The following is a 17422-nucleotide window of genomic DNA, read 5'->3' on the forward strand; positions in this document are numbered from 1 at the left end:
CTAAAATATTTTACTTTATTTGGTCGATTTCCGACTGTACAGCAAAAATCAAAATGTAACTGCCAATATTGTATATAAATGAACTTCTTGTCTATTTAACTATTGTAAAAAGCTACATCACATTTGCAGTCATACTTGGAAGCTGCTCCAAGTCCTTAAATTAACCAAACCTTTTGCAATATTTACTAAAATGAATATGTCATCCAAACAATACTGTTTCCACACAAAATCGGTTGATTTAGAGCACTAAAGCATCTCCATTTGCGTAGCTTCCCCTTTTGGGATATCTTACTGTTCTTGAGCATGAGTTGTAGTCTCCCCCATGTGCAGGGTCTTTGTCAGTAGTGTTTACCTGGTGTTTATCCTAAAGTTGAACTCAGGGCCAATCTTATATGCAGTATGCTGAGATGTTGTTCCAGGCACCTTCTTCACCGTCCCTCTCCTGGCCAACTCAGCAATGTTGAACTGAGTCATTATGTAAAATCCTATGGGATATTAGAGAGACTCAAGTTAAAGAACAGTACATTTAGTTCAAATGTATGTACTGTTTTTTAGATGTTTACCTGGAAATAAGCCATTCCCATCTTTAGTCTGAGGACAGAGAGTTTGGTCCGTCTGCAGGTGACTCATACTGGAAAATGGCATGACTTTGAAGAAATTGCATTATTGTTAAAGAGCAAATGAAAAGTTTTATTGCTTTGGCATTCTTAACTTTTGTTTCTTCACTCCTCCTCCCAGTGTTTGTGTGTTTGATGAACACACATTGCTTGTGGGAGATCTGTGTTGACTGTGTGAGCAACACAATCACACTGTGTTTGAAAAGCTGCGCCACCTTGTCTCCTTTAAATTTACGCATTTTATTGTTTTCAAGTCGAGTTAAAATCTAAAAGCTCTGAATTCTTATTTTATACCAAACCAGAAACCCACCAAAATCACTTATAGTTCTAAATTGATATTAAACGTACTTACTGTGTGCATGAAGACCAGTGGAAAAGCATAGTTTGAATACATTACACAACAGGTAGAGACAAACTTCCCTAGAAATAAAAGTATATGAATTGTTTGTGGTTAAGCAATATATAAATTAGTATAAATCAAATGTATAAATATCATTAAAATAAATATATTTATGCATGTAGGCATCCAATTATAATTAAAGTTACTTGAATGAACCTCTTGACATATTCAATACATACTAAAAATTAGATGAAAAAGTGGAAAAAAAAATGAAGAAGGCTGTTACGCATTACCTCCAGATCATTCTTCCTGATTCCTACAGATGTTGGTCTCACACAGGAGGCATCTGATCTAAGGAGCCCACCCAGATCGCACCAAACAAACTAACTGAGCATGATTTGCTGCTGTCCAGTGAGGTGAGGAACAGCTGACAACCCCAAACATGATGCTGCTGCTCATTAGTCCTGGAGGAGGGAACTGGTCCTTTAGTTCCTTTAATGATAAATAAAGGTAAAGTGTGACATATTGGACTTTTAGTATCATTACTGATGAACGTCTAATGGTTGAAATCAGATTAGCTCTTTGAATTTTACGTTTTTAATGACCTTTTTAAATATAACTTCATGCATAATGGCTTTACAAGTAAATATTTTTATCGTTTTGCCGATTGTGGGTCAGAAAGTGTCTGGAAAAACACTTTTCAATAATTTACAACCAATTGCTTTAATACCCAGCAGTTCCCTTGGTAACATCCAATGTGAATACAATATCACAGATGTCTCAGACAAGGATGGAAAATCTTCATGTTGGTCGAGATCCACAAATCTCCAGCAGAGGTACACAAATGTATAAGACACCACACCTGATTGGCCGCTTGTATTTTATCTAATCCAGTTGGTGTTTTGTCTTAATCTGGTAGGAAAGACTACATTGCAATGACAATAACTACTGTAAATACCCATGAAATAATATACATAATTGATGACTTGGAAAATAGGAGAACTGTGCAATAATTTATGACCACAAAAATGAAATATTAATTTTGCACTGGGATCCCTATTTTGCTCTGGCATAAAAAGGACAACTTTTACAGATTGCATAACTGAATGCAAGTTTGTCCACAAGTTTTGCTGGTAATTGCCACTGTAGACTAAATACATGATTCATCACAATTCGACAGGATTTGTGCTGTTTCAGGATTTCAGATTAAATCTGACAGTGTTGAATACGCTTATAAAAATGTCCTTACTGCATTAAGTGCAGAGAAAGAGAGAGTCATATGGCAGCACATATGGTGTACCCACAGGCTCCTTCAAGAACTTGTGACTTTTCTTTTTTGCACAGTTTTTATGCTTCATAGAAATATTTACTTCCATCTTGTGTAGAATAGTAGATCATTAAAATCATCTGCTAAATGACTAGATTTACAAAAAATAAATGAAAGTTTATAAGAACATAACAGACAGTACAAGATTGTCTTACTCCTAATAATGGGCTTTTTAACCAACTGCTAATTTAGTATGTTTAATCATCTGTCAATTTGATCTTTACATTGCTAGAAGGATTAGTTGTGCAACAGGAGTTAGCACAATGGTAAGTTAAAACCAGATAAACCAGTTGGTAATAAGTCATTTGAATACCACTGCAGAGGAACTACTGTCAATGCTGTGAACTTTTATCCCCAAGTTTTAAAGTAATGCAATAAAGATTACTGTTGTTTTGAAGTTCTTTGATGTGTATCTACTTTATAATATGGCTTAACAGTAAATGTATGCACTTGAAATGAAGATAGCACACTTGTCATGTACTGTAATTGTGATGAGACGCAAGAGTTGATAGTGTTGTGTGTCCTGTCTGTTTTAAAATGACTCAGTTCAGATGCATATGCTTTCATAATCACTCTTATTGTGCAATAAGGAATGCACACAATATTGATACACCCTTTAAACATTCTGGGTAAATGCATTGGGTCTATTTCTTATCCTGTTGTAGAGGAAAAGGAGATTTAGGTCTTCAGTCTGGTCCAGTAAACAAACAAACAAACAGCCAGTGATAGTTTACTAGTCTTAGCTGGTTTAAGGTCTTCCTGTTTGGTCATTAGTCTGGTCGGCTGAAATGTGCCAAAACTACTTTGAAACCAGGAACCACCTGACCAGATTGGGAGACCAGCTAAAGAACAAAATGATAATAATAATAAAACTTTTATATATATATATATATGAAATTAATTGGTTCTTATTAGGATTGTAAATTTTGCGGTTTTATTTTGTAAACAATGTAGCATAGATTATAATATCATATTTCTCTTTATTGGACATATCTGCCTTCTCCAACACGTTCAAAAAACTAAAATGTCTGGATCATTTTAATGAGGAAGGAAGTGAATAAGGTTTTCAATAAATAATAAGGGTAGGATTCATATACTAACGCCTTTGATAGGAACCGGTGTTGTACCGGCTTGTGAGCGCCTCCCTTTTAAACTCACTCTCACAACACACAAAACACAAGTTTGGACAATATTTACGATCTACGACTCTCACCGCACACCGTTTGGAGATGTGATTCATTGTTTCCATCCGGTGTGACCGATCTGTACTTTCAAGTTTGCAGTGAAGACGGAGCATAGGCGAATTTTCAACGGCATGCAGAGGATTTAAGCAGGCGGGTGAACGGAGCGCCGAGGCTGGATCGCTCTGAAATCCAACCCGCGGATTGAGGCCTACATTCCCGAAGCGGATACATGTACGTGGTTTTAAATTACATAGCAGCTAGATATTTGGTAAACTATAACTGTTTGTTGTGTTTCAGGTTGTAGGTTTGGCAATGCAGCCGTTAACCTAAGCAAATAGTGTGATGTTTGTAAAGGCTGGTCATTTGACAAGCAAAACAGGCTAACGCTAGAGCTAACGTTAACTGTCTTTCAGGACGACGTGAATTAAAAACAAAAGCTGTGTCAAATCATGTTTAAATCTACGATATTAAAATAATTTGTTAATATGATTCATAAATAAATAAAATGGGTAACGTTAATAATGTTCCACGTTAACGTGATCAAATGCGTGTTTTGATGTTTTATTCGAGAAACTTTATTAAATTGTTATTAGTTAGGCTTAATATGCGTTTTATATGTCTTTTTATATAGGATTGTGTTGATCAGTTGACATGAGGAGAGAAGATACTGAACCGAGTCAGGACGGGTGAGTCATTTACAGTAATAATGTTCTTAAATCACTGATAATAATATATGTATATACATTTTGTGAAAATACAACGCCAAAGTATGTGTGAAATAAAGTTAAAATTACTCTGATCCGTACTTGATCTTACTGAATTTTATTATATGTCAAATGATTCAAAACTTCTTGCTGACAATTCGGTAAAACCTAGTTGTTGAAGGATTAAGGAAAAGATAGGTAAAGATTTAAAATTACAGTAAGTTAGTTTTGGGGTCTGCACTGCATCCTTAAATAGTCTTTTAATGTTATCTAATGATTTTTTTCCTTAATATGTCTGACAAGATTTTGTTATTGTGACTCTGGACCACAAAACCAGTCATAAGTAGCATGGGTATATTTGTAGCAGTAGCCAACAATACATTGTATGGGTCACAATTATTATTATTTTTTTTTTTAAATCATTAGGATATTAAGTAAAGATCACCTTCCATGGAAATATCTTTGTGAATTTCCTATCAGAAATCAAAACATAATTTTTGATTAGTAATATGCATTGCTAAGAACTTTATTTGGACAACTTTAAAGGTGATTTTCTCAATATTTGAATTGTTTTGATATTTGATTTTTGCACCTTTAGATTCCAGAATTTCTTGGCCAAATATTGTCCTATCCTAACAAACCATACATCAATGGAAAGCTTAGGTTATTCATCTCAATTTTATAAAATTGACCCTTATGACTGGTTTTGTTGCCCAGGGTCACATATCAACTATTATTACACTGAATAACATAAAAAAAAATCTGTAAATCATGGTAAAAATGTATGATAACCATTATTTTTTTGCTGAGAAAAATTTTACAGAAACAGGACACGTTCTTATGTACGAGAACAAAAAAAAACATTAAATTTTCATTGTTTTTTTTTCCAAAATATATTTATTTGCATTTGTTTTAAATACAGAACAATACATTAAAACAAAGGAGAAAGAGGAGAAGAAAAAAAAAACCAAAAAAACAAACATACATAAAAGAACCTTACAGAACATCAAAACACGAAAAAAAATAAATAAATAAATAAATAAATATATAAAAAAAAAAATTTTAAAAAAAAAAAAAAGAAAACACACACATCTCAGCTACTTTCTGTACACCAGCGTTCACAGCCGTCCATTTAACAAATTAACTTTTACCTTTTCGGAGTATCTAGTTATTTTTTTAACAGAAATCACATTATGTAATGGAGATACCCAGTACATAGAGATGAATGTTGAATATCAGTCGTCTCCTTCTGTCAAGTCCTCTTGGTTACAGTAGCATAGAAATGGAGTCCAAATATTGTAGAAGTCTTTAAGTTTCCCTTTAACTGCATAAGTCAGCTTTTCCATGGCGAGGTTGTTAGTCATTTCTTTAATCCAAAGGATAGAGGAAGGACCTTGTATCTCCTTCCATTTTAACTCCATTTTAGTTTGGCCTGAAGCAAACTAAAGTCAATTAGTTTGCGTTTATTAGTGTTCACCACAAAATTTACTGGATATATATGAAATAAACAGAGTTTGGGATCACAAGGAATATTTTCTTCAGTCAGTTTACCAATCATAACCAGAATACTCTTCCAAAATGTTTGAATCTCAATACACTCCCACATACAATGGTAAAGGGTTCCAATATCTTGTTTACATTTTAAACAACTGTCAGGAATATTTGGATTAAATTTATGTAATTTGACTGGGGTAATATATGTCCGCATGAGCCATTTATATTGCAGCAATCATAATGTCATTTTTTTATCAATTTCCTAAATCTTTATACAAGCCATTTGGCTTTTGAATAAATCATATGAATGATTACTTCAGATCTTGAGTCTTGTATATAAAAGTCTTTCAGTCAGAGAGAGTGAGCAGAAGAAAGCATAAAACAGTAGGGCATCCAAGGATATGAACATATGCTACGCAGTAGGGCACCATTGATATCAAGACTTAATTTTCACAGACACAGCTCAGAGGAAGGAAAGTGGCTGCCCTTACACAAATATGGCCTGTTTTCTGTTGTTTGTATCTGTGCAAGCAGTGCTGAGACAGTGGGACGGGGCTCTTGTGCTCTTATCACAAACTTAACACATGTTTGAGAGGAAAGTCTCACTGTGGTTGATCTGATTTGACTTTGTGGTTTGCATGTGATAGGTGACTGCAGTTCGCCTCTCATTTACGGTAGCTAATCTGTATTAATGAAAGCCCCTGATATTGCCACAAAGCACCTGAAATCCTCCAGAGACCCCTGTGGGCCAGTCTAGCCAGCGTTAGCAGAGGTATTTGCATTGAACCTGAAGTGTGCTGGACTTGTCAGGATCTTGCATCACACCTCAGTACTGTAACTGTGACTTGCAAATAAGGGTGAATCATTCTGAAAGCCTGTGGGGTGTGTGAAAGCATTCTGTGGTAATTCACAACAAGCACAGGCGGTGCTTAAAGATATTGCATTGAAGAGCATTGAGAATGCACTGTCTTGTATGCTAATTCATGCATGTTTGCCGACGTGAATACAGTTGCTATATTTGTGGGGTTTAAATGTCAAGAGGTAGTCAGACTTGTCTGATGAACTTGGGTCAGAGTTGCTTAGTGAAGTGTGAGTGCATTTGGAAGTCCATGAGGTTTCTTTTGTAACTTTTTGACTTTTTTTTTTTTTTTTTTTTTGTTAAAACCACATTGTCTACTTGACATTAATTTTACAAGCCACTTTCAGATTCTGTACTTTTTCTAGTGTGAGATTTTCATTTTTTAGAAATTGTTCAGAAACATTCAAGAGAATAATTCATGCAAAAATAAAATTGTCATAAATTTTTTTTAACTATTCTTTTTTTTTTTTTTTTTTTTTTTTTTTTAAAGACATTTAAAATTTAAATTGATTTTAAAAGGACAGTACATAAATGGCAAAACTTTTTTCAACATTGAACATATTAAACATACTAAAATAATTTCTTGCTGCTAAAAAATTCAACTTCATTATCACAGGAATATATTACATTTTAAAATATATTAAAAAAGAAAGGTGTTCTTTTAAATTCTAATAATATTTCACAACATTTGTTTTTACTGTATTTCTAATCAAATAAATGCAGCCATAAGAGACTTTTAAATCTTACTGACCCCAAACTTTTGATCAGTAATGTATATTTTGTTTCTCATACAAAGCCAGAAAAGTTAGTATGTTATTCTGTTGGCAAGCTTAGCATCACATAATGTTGGATGCGTACATATGTGCGTATTTTTTTGAACGTTTTCACACATTTTGTTATATTAATGCATTGTTTTTGGTTATTCACTACCAGTCAAAAGTTTTTGAACAGTAAGATTTTTAATGTTTAAAGATTTTTTATGTTTTTAATGAATTCTCTTCTTGTCACCAATCTGCATTTATTTAATCCAAAATACAGCAAAAGCAGTAATATTGTAAAATATATCTATTTAAAATAACTGCTTTCTATTTGAATATATTTTAAAATGTAATTTATTCCTGTAATCAAAGCTAAATTTTCAGCATCATTATGATCCTTCAGAAATCATTGTAATATGCTGATTTGCTGTTCAATAAACATTATTATTATTATTATTATTATTATTCAAACTGTTGAGTACATTTTTTTCAGGATTCTTTGATTAATAAAAAGATCCAAATATTAGTATTTATCTGAAATAAAAAGCTTTATTATACACTATACCATTAAAAAGCTTGGAGTCAGTATGATTTTATTATAATTTTTTTTTTCAGAGAAAGATATTAAAGAAATTAATACTTTTATTTAGCAAGGGTGCTTTAAATTGATCAAAAGTGATGATAAAGACATTTATAATTTTACAAAAGATTTCTATTTCAGATAAATGCTGTTCTTCTGAACTTCCTATTCATCAAAAATAATACTCTGTATGCTGTTTTCAACATAATAATAAAAAATGTTTTTTGAGGAGCAAATCAGAATATCAAAATGATTTCTGAACGATCATGTGACTGGTGTAATGATGCTATAATTTCAGCTTTGAAATCACAGGACAACAGTTATTTTAAATGGTAAAAATATTTCAAAATTGTTTTTCTGTACTTCGGATCAAATAAATGCAAGCTTGGTAAGCAGACGAGACTTCTTTAAAAAACATTAAAAATCTTTCTGTTCAAAAACCTTTGACTGGAAGTGTATTTTAGTGTAGGAATGTTTTCCAAAGTCTTCTCCAATCCAGACACAACTGTTCAAGCCGTTTATCTGTTCTTCCGCAGTTTTGCTGCCGATCGTTTGAGACAGGCCCTCCTCCAGCCCTGAATCCAGCATGACGGAGGTCCAGGCCACAGTGGAGTTCTCTGTGGAACTCCACAAGTTCTATAATGTGGATCTCTTCCAAAGAGGGTAAGAACATGTTTTAATACCCTTCTGTTCCACTAAAGATCTTATCACGAAGAAAGTGTCATTCCAGGTCGGGTTGCACGCGCAGATAAAATTTTTCCAAGGTTGATCTTGGTTGGAAGCCATGTCTAAAACAACAAAGGAATAGGAATGAACTGCATTTGAAAACGTTTTACTAGTGTGGCAATGGCAGTGTTTTATCAGGCTCCTGCTTCTCAACAAGATGGATCTTTTTCTGTAGAATGAGCAAAGATTGTCTGGTTTATGTAGACAAACGGTGGTAAACGGGTGCATTTGTTTGTAGTAAGATGTTGTTAAATTGAAAAGGAAGGTAATAGTGAATGATATTCATTCAAGGGTATGAATGTTTTTCACATCCCTTTGTAAGTCAAAATTTATTTGGATAGTGCTTCAGTCTTAAAAATAAAGCTGTTTTGTTGACTGTAAAATGCAGGACAGAGCACAAGGCTAATATTTACCACAGAAACTTGCAGCCTGCAGCTCTCATCTGCATTTAGGCACTCCATCTGAGATCATCTTCACTGATATTAATAACATGCAGTGCTCTGTTTCTGTGCTGTACAGTCTCGTTGTCGTTCCTGCTGTTGCTTGCCGGCACGAGTCTCAGCTTCTCCATCTATATGTGCACCAGCTTTTCTTAGAAATCATAATTTAGGATCCTTCTCACAACTATTTCTGTTAGGCAAATCACGTGTGTCTACTTGTAAAGTTGTATTTAATGTTGCACGGTTTTATTCTCCATGAGTTGGCTTGCAGAGAGGGATGCCTCAAAATACCTTGCTGTTTAAGTTTTTTTTTTTTTTTTTTTTTTTTTTTTTTGTCAGGGTCCAGAATTAACCCTGACCTGTTTGCCAGAGTGAGAGTAAAATAACAAAGTTATTGCAATATGTAGAGTTTGGTGAAGTATAAAGGTACTGTTGCTTGCATGGTAAAATTTCATGGGCGAAGTCCAGTCATTTCAATAGGAATCTGTGCAGTTTAAAGTTTTGCATGATGAAAATAAGACTCCAATGCAGATTTCATTTGTGTTTAAGTTTGTAGCTTGAATTCACCAATGCATTGCTACACTATTGAAAGTGGACTTTTTTCCCTGCAAAATTTCACCCAGGTGACACTTTTGTGCCTTGTGAATGATATGATAACCATTGAGTCTTAAGTAGTAGCATACTTCTCTTTAACAAGCTGTACAATTTGAGTTTCAGTCATGTCTGTAGCACAAATGGTGTTAGCACAGAGTTAAGGTAGCAATTTAAACAGCTATGTACAGTTGAATTCAAAAGTTTACGTACACGTTACAAAATCTGCAAAATGTTATTTTCCCAAAATAAGAGGGATCGTATAAAATGCATGTTCTTAGCAGTTAAACTACCCTTTCCAACAATGACTGTATGATTTTGACTGTATGATCCATCTTTTCGCATTAAGGACAACTGAGGGACTCATATGCAGCTATTACAGAAGTTTCAAATGCTCACTGATGCTTCAGAAGGAAACATGATGCATTAAGTGCCATGGAGTGAAAACCTTTTGAATTTGAAGATCAGAGTAAATTTAACTTATTTTGTCTTCTGTGAAACATGCACATATCTTCTGTAGCCTCTGAAGGGCAGTACTAAATGAAAAAATATGATATTTAAGCAAAATTAGATGCATGTACACATCTTCATTCTGTTCAAAAGTTTACAACCCTGGCTCTTAATGCATTGTTTTTCCTTCTGGAGCATTGTTGAGTGTTTGAACCTTCTGTAAATAGTTGCATATGAGTCCCTCAGTTGTCCTGAGTGTGAAAAGATGGATCTTAAAATCATGCAGTCATTGTCAGAAAGGGCTCAAATACACAAAAATACTGAAAAACCAAAGAATTTGTGGGACCTGAAGGATTGTTCTGAAGAGCAGCAGGCAGTTTAACTGTTCAGGACAAACAAAGGATTCATGACTATCACTAAACAAACAAACAAACAGGAAAACACAGCTGTGGATCATTCCGGTAACAACACGGTATTAAGAATCAAGCGTATGTAAACTTTTGAACGGCGTCATTTGTATAAATTAAACTCTTTTCTCTTGTGGACTGTATGTAAACATCTTTTATGTGAAATATCTTATTCAGGTTAGTACTAAATAAAAAATAACATGCATTTTGTATGACCCTTCTAGTAATTAACATTTTGCAGATTCTGCAAGGTCTATGTAAATTTTTGACTTCAACTGTATTCAAGCTTCACTAATGCATAGATCATACTGTAGATACTGAAAAGCTGAATGCATTTCCATATTTAATGTAAGGGTGCCGCTTCTATTAGCAGACAATGTCAGGATACAATTGAGGTTAAGTACAGTTTGCACTACTTTCAGTATGTGCCAAAAACCTAAAATGACCCAGCATGCAGTACAGGTGTTTTCTGAATACTCCATACCTAGTCTTAAACTAAGCATGGAAACTTGGGCATTTCAACACACAAGAGCCTAATGGCCCATTCCTGTAATGTGATCTCTAGAGGCCATTGTTCACAATGAAAAGCAACATTTTTATTCAGCACAGGTAAGAGTTAAAGGGGTCATCGGATGCCCATTTTCCACAAGTTGATATGATTCTTTAGGGACTTAATGAAAAGTCTATATTTTTACAGATTAATTAAAAACAACTGCATGGGTTTTTGTCATAATAGGATAGATGTGTACATACACTGCCAACACACATTATTGTTCAAACAATATGTAAAAGTGAAGTTTGCATCCGATTTTAAGTTACAAGTGCTGCCCACATTTCAAAACCAGTCACTAGATATAACTAGGGGTGGGCGGTATGGCTATGATACAGGTCGTTACTAGCCTATAAAGTTATTTTTGCTGGATGTCCAAAGCAAAAATGTTTTATTTCTAGTAAAATATGTTGTTTAAAGGGTCAGTCTACCCAAAAATGAAAATTCTGTCATTTACTCACCCTCATGTTATTCAAAACTTGTATGACTTGCTTTCTTCTCCAGAGCATAAATGAAGATATTTTGAACAATGTTGGCAATCAGACAGTCTCAGTTGCCATTGACTTCCATTATGTGGATAAAAAATAAAATGGAAGTCAATGGGAACCAAAACTGTTTGGTTACCAGCGTTTTTCAAAATATCATCATCATATGTTCCACAGAAGATCATACAGGTGAGTAAATGATGACAGAATAGTAATATTAAGTTAGTCATAAGTTTATGCAGCGTCACACTTTCCATGTTGCAATGTTAATGTCTAAAGAGTCTGTTTTCAAAGCAGGAAGAAACTTTGTTATTGTCAGTGCTCAGTAGGGTTGTTTGGTGTCAACACACCAGTTTGCAACCTCAGGTTAACATTCCACATCTGCTGAAAACACAGAGCCATTGGGTTTGCTCAGCTGTGCAACAGGAAGCATAACGCAATGTCATTCTGCTCTTCAGCTCCTGCAGGGGGACTGGTTGTTTGTTCATGTTCCCAGATCTGTGTTCCGGCCAGCCGGTTGTATTTTTACCTATCTTCTCGCTCCCACATAAGTGCCTCTGTGTGCTTTTGATGTCATGATATTCTTGTCAGAAGGATAATTGCAGCTCTATTTTGGTTGCCTGAACTTCCTCTTTCATTGCAAATGCATGAGAGGATGGCGCACAGGATATAAACACGAGCTGTGTGGATACAGCCATGCACTGGAGCTCTCTGATGAGATCAGTGTGTCCGCCAAGCTCTGATGAGTAGAAATGAGGAACTGAGAGGGTGTGGGATGTATTTGACTATCACAGTGGCTTCTTCCTTTCTAAGAACCACAGTAAGAAGAAAAGCTGACCAGTTTCTTTTTTTCCTTTTTTTTTTTTTTTTTTTTTTAAAAACGCAGTGTATTGTATTAATATATTCTGACAGTGTTTTCTGCATCGCTGAATCTGCAGCAAAAGAAATGATGTTGTAGTCTGAATTCATTGTTGTGAGAATGGGGAAACAGGCACTGCGAAATGGCTAATTCAGTGGAAAAAATTAAATGGACAACTCCTCTTCAAATGTTTTGATTGGTTATGATGAATCATTTTGAATCGCTCACAAATAAGTCACAGACAAACTCACTGGTCTAAATGACTCACTGAATCACTAAATGAATCAGTCTGAGTGGGTACTATTAAAGGGACAGTTCACCAAAAAATGAAAATTACTAAGAGTGGGAATCTTTCGGTACCTTACGATTTGATTCATATCGATTCTTGGGGTCACGATTTGATTAAAAAAAATAGATTCACGATTTTTGAATTTTTAATTACGATTCGCGATTTTTCATTTTTTTTGTGCACACTGGACATCAAATACAAACCAGTATTTTGCTAATGAATCAAAAATATTTTACACTTCCAATTAGGGATGTGCCCAAGTCTGAATACCATGTTTGGAAAGGAAGTGACGTGTACTACGGAACCTCTAAAGGGAATAAATATGACATGGAAGGAAAAAATATAGTCCAATGCTTTCTCTTGCAGTTATATTATTGGGAAATTATACTGTATATAAATTGCGGGCATCAGGGAGCTGCTATTAATATGTAGGGCGTTGAAATCGCTTTTAAATGTGTACTTGTTTTTTACTTTCACTTTCAACATTTGCGTTCACTGGCAGTACTTACCACACATTTGACAGGTTAGATGTTTGTCAATGGTGCTCATGATCTGCAAATCATGAACCATCGTCCTGTCAGTCATCTCTCCTTACTCTGTTTATGTGGTAAGTGAAATTTTTATGTACTAATGTAACAGGCTGCCACTAGCAAGCAGCTAACCATGTCCCTTTAGTGGCTCCGTAGAACGCGTTGTTAGTTTTCCGTGCCTCTCCGAATACAGATTCACTATCCGGGCACATCCCTGCTTCCTATAATAACAAAAATTTAAGAAGTAATATAATATTTTTCCAAACACTTGCCCTTTGTTTTTCCTCATCCATCCTTGTGTTATTATGTGTATTATTGTTATTATTATTATTATTATTATTATTATTATTATTATTATTATTATTATCATTATTATTATTATTATTATATTAACTAGAAAATTAATTTTTGAAATTTTGTGAATGGATGCAAATCGCTAGAAGACTGAATTGCGAATCATATGTGAATCGTTTTTTTGTTTGTTTGTTTGTTTTTTTCCCATCCCTAAAAATGACCCCATGATTTACTCAACCTAAAGCCATCCTAGGTGTATATGACTTTCTTCTTGCAGGCAAATACAATCAGAGTTATATTAAAAAAATGTTCTGGTTCTTCCAAGCTTTATAATGGGAGTGAATGGGTGTTGAGATTTTAAAGCACAAAAAAGTGCATCCATCCATCATAAAAAGTACTCCACACAGCTCTGGGGGGTTAATAAAGGCCTTCTGAAGTTAATCGATGCATCTCTAAATTGTAAAGCTGAATTTTCAGCATCATTACTTCAGTCTTAAGTGTCACGTGAGCCTTTGGAATCATTCTAATATGCTGACTTGCTGCTCAAGAAACATTGTGAATCTCTGTTTCTGAGGAAACAACATTTAGCATTCTTCGATTAATAGAAAGTACAAAAGTACAGCATTTATTTAAAATACTTTCTTTTTTTTTTAACACTTTTCTAAAGATATATTAAAGAATCAATAAATGGAATCAGTCTCAGAATAGTTAATTTTTTTGAGATTCTTATCCCTAATTCTACCTTTATGGAAAGTATGTATTTGTGCTGAGTAGGTTTAAGTGTAACAAGCTTGCATCAGGCTTTTCTTACATTCAGTATGAAGAAAAATGTTCAAGGCATCAAGAAGGGCCGATTAGATAACAGTCCATAGTAAAATCTCGTATTGGGTTTTATGGGTTTGTGTAATAGTGAAAACGCAGGCATAATGTTTTTTTACAGCTGCACAAGTATAATGCTTTTCCTGAATTTCTATGGGAAATTCACATTGTTTTCTTGCATGTGATGACAGGTTCTATCAGATCCGATCCAGTATGAAAGTGCCGCCACGGATCCCGCAGAGGGTGGAAGCCAGTCTGCTGCATCCTATAGGTAAAAACACTCATGCATCTCAAATGAACATGTCACGTCTTGTCACGATGCCACAGAAATATAAATCGAGGAACCATAAAAAAATTCCTTTGTTCGTACAAAACAAATTTATCCCTTATTTAATCTTCATAAAATGTTGTGACATTTAAATTATATTTAAGATGTTTTATGTTCTTTTGATATTACGCAATGTCTAGCTGTTGTTTGAAGCTGATTTCTGAAAGATTTTGGTTATTTGATTAAATAATATTAACAATAAAATATTTTAAATATAATAATGCTATTTATTATTTATAATAATAATTTCTAATATAAAAATATGTTAATTTAAGGGAAACATTAAGCTAGAAACTATGCTGCTAGCAGTTTTGCAATGTCAGTCTTAGACAAACATAATTCTAAAGACAAATAAAATGTTTCAGCCAGGTAAATTATGAGTTTTATCTCTACAGAGATTTCTTCAGGCTGTATATTTCAAAGGAATGCAGCTTATCTTCAGTTACGAGGGTTAAATGTCTAACCTTCCCTTTCTAACAATTTTCACAGCTGTAGCCTTCGGCTCTCATAATATTACATCAACATTCACCTCAGGGCTTACAGTGATTGACACAGTGGGTTGAAAGAATCTTTGCCTACGATTTAACAGACTCTGTGTCTGTTGGAGTATGTAATGTCTTACACCCTGTGGTGAAATGTGATGAGAAGCGTCATTATCTGTCCAGCGATTTCTCAAATTCACTTCTCATAGAAATATCAGCGCAGTCTTGTAGCTATGTGTTTAAAAAGCATGTGTAATGTAGGTTGACAATGATAACCGTGAGTTGCAAGATGCACACACACACTAATTAAGTTGACATTGACTCCATTGATGTCAAACATGTGTGGTGTACTTTGTCACACCATATTTGCATGTACACAAATAAGACAGAAAGATTTTCACAGAGCAGAATGATTTTAAAATAAAGAAAAAAAAAAAAAAAAACATCAGATGTTTATTTCCATAAAATCAAAAGGCTGTTTGATATGTTTATTATAGTTGTTATTATTATTAGCCCTGCTAATGTATGTTTTCTCACAGGCTCGGATCTAGCTTTCCCAGCATCAGTTCAAGATGATGTGGTCTGCAGCAAAACCTTTCAGATCCTTTATAAAAACGAGGAGATTGTAGTCAATGACGTCCTCGTATTCAAAGTAATGATGCTGCTAGATGCAAAGAAGGTAAGCAAATCTCATGATTCAAAACGCACGCTAAGGGTTCAGTGATAAAATCTGCCCCTGTATGCGTCACTAGTGATGGTGGTGATAGTGTTATTTCCCCTGCAGGTGGAAGAGTCCTTAAATGAAATGGACTTTCAGCTGTCTTTGGACCTGTTCTTCACCGATGGCGACTATTCGTATGTAGAAGAATAACATTTAATAGTATAACTTTTAATGAAGATTTTGCTGTCACTCATATTTAGAGTAGGGCCCTATGAAATCCGTTTTATTTTTTTCCAAATTCGTTTTTTTTTTTTCATTTTAATTTTTCTCAACTCCTTTTTAATGATTAAATTAAATTTTATTAATCAAAGAGCATGTCTGATTAATTAAAATCATGAAACTTGTCATGTTTTATTTTTTCTCACCATATGTTTGATTGTTATCAAATTCTGTGTTTTAGCATGTCTAATTATTTTCTGGCACAATGTCTTCAAGTTAAACCAGACTTTTATTTTGGCCCGTTGCCGTGTCTACTTTTACATTTCTGGGTGTATATGATATGATGCTAGTTTTCCTAAAATGGAAGGGTCAAGCTGAAATCACAGTAAGAGTCACGCGTGCTTCAGTGTGAGTAGTAAACAAAACTGCTTCATTCATTAAAACAGAGACACACAGAACATGCAGGATTCACATTTAAATGGTATTTTTGTGGCATAATATTTACAGATACTAGTCCATATTGCAGTCTGATTTAAGTGTAATGACCTACCTTTAATTAATTACTTCAAACTTTAACAAATTCAGAAACATTCTGCGTTATTCAGTAAATTCCGTTTTAATGACTGGATTCCGTGTTTCCGTCTGCGTTTTCTGCATCGTGGAAATCTTAGGGCCGTATTAGAGTTAGGGATTCAAACTAATAAAAACTGCTACCTAAAACAGTTGTTGCACATATAACAGTTTGTTTTTGTCTGTGTTCAGACCAGAGGAACCGAGTTCTCTCCAGAGCATCAGCAGTCGAACGCTGCGTTTGCACTTTAGCCTCCACAGAGGCATCCACCAGCACGTCAACGTCATGTTTGACTACTTCCACCTGTCTGTCATCTCTGCCACAATCCACGCATCACTGGTGGCCCTACATCAACCTCTAATCAGGTCAGCGGTACAGTGACAGCTGGGCCTACAGATCGTAGTAGTCATTTTGAATATGTCACAAGTAAAAACAGTAGGATGTGACTTACAAAGGCTACAGGGCCTTCCAGGATAGACAAACAAAACAAAAAATACTTTTTGAGCTGTAGAAGTATTATTGATTTCTTTAAACATAAAATGTCCATAACAGTAGGGCTGGGTTTTGACATAAATTGCACGATTTGATTAGATTCTGATTCACAAGCTTGTGATTAAATTTTCGATATCAGTTATTTTATAATATAAATCAGGTACAGTACATGCCAAATGTTCTCATGGACAACAGATCTCTCAACTAATACTGTAAAATAGTCAGTTAATGCATTATTATAATATTTAAAGTTAAAATTAACTGATTTGTATACAAATGCTTAAATTACACGCAATGAAGTTTTTATAATTATAAAGTTAGAATGACGTAATTATATTTCTACTCCAAGTTGTTTTATATAAACAT

The 17422-nt window shown here is 34.3% G+C and overlaps 2 protein-coding genes across 3 annotated transcripts in view; one reads left to right on the plus strand and one right to left on the minus strand.

The window, feature by feature from the left end:
* The window catches only part of col9a1b (collagen, type IX, alpha 1b), a 31898-nt gene extending 30467 nt beyond the window's left edge, over positions 1–1431 (minus strand). The window contains exons 1-4 of the mRNA XM_051125824.1: positions 1251–1431; positions 970–1037; positions 564–647; positions 353–485 (exon numbers count right to left, since the gene is read on the minus strand). Of these exons, the coding sequence (XP_050981781.1) occupies positions 353–485; positions 564–647; positions 970–1037; positions 1251–1261 (296 nt within the window). The 5' untranslated portion in view covers positions 1262–1431. The remainder of the gene's footprint in view (positions 1–352; positions 486–563; positions 648–969; positions 1038–1250) is intronic.
* Positions 1432–3386: 1955 nt separating this feature from the next.
* The window catches only part of fam135a (family with sequence similarity 135 member A), a 28223-nt gene continuing 14187 nt past the window's right edge, over positions 3387–17422 (plus strand). For both annotated transcript variants that reach the window (XM_051125818.1, XM_051125819.1), the window contains exons 1-7: positions 3387–3699; positions 4100–4154; positions 8400–8526; positions 14495–14574; positions 15653–15792; positions 15898–15968; positions 16756–16929. In XM_051125818.1, the coding sequence (XP_050981775.1) occupies positions 8450–8526; positions 14495–14574; positions 15653–15792; positions 15898–15968; positions 16756–16929 (542 nt within the window). In that variant the 5' untranslated portion in view covers positions 3387–3699; positions 4100–4154; positions 8400–8449. The remainder of the gene's footprint in view (positions 3700–4099; positions 4155–8399; positions 8527–14494; positions 14575–15652; positions 15793–15897; positions 15969–16755; positions 16930–17422) is intronic.

This window comes from Labeo rohita, chromosome 13 (genome assembly GCF_022985175.1).
Source record: "Labeo rohita strain BAU-BD-2019 chromosome 13, IGBB_LRoh.1.0, whole genome shotgun sequence".
In the NCBI taxonomy this organism is placed as follows: Eukaryota; Metazoa; Chordata; class Actinopteri; order Cypriniformes; family Cyprinidae; genus Labeo; species Labeo rohita.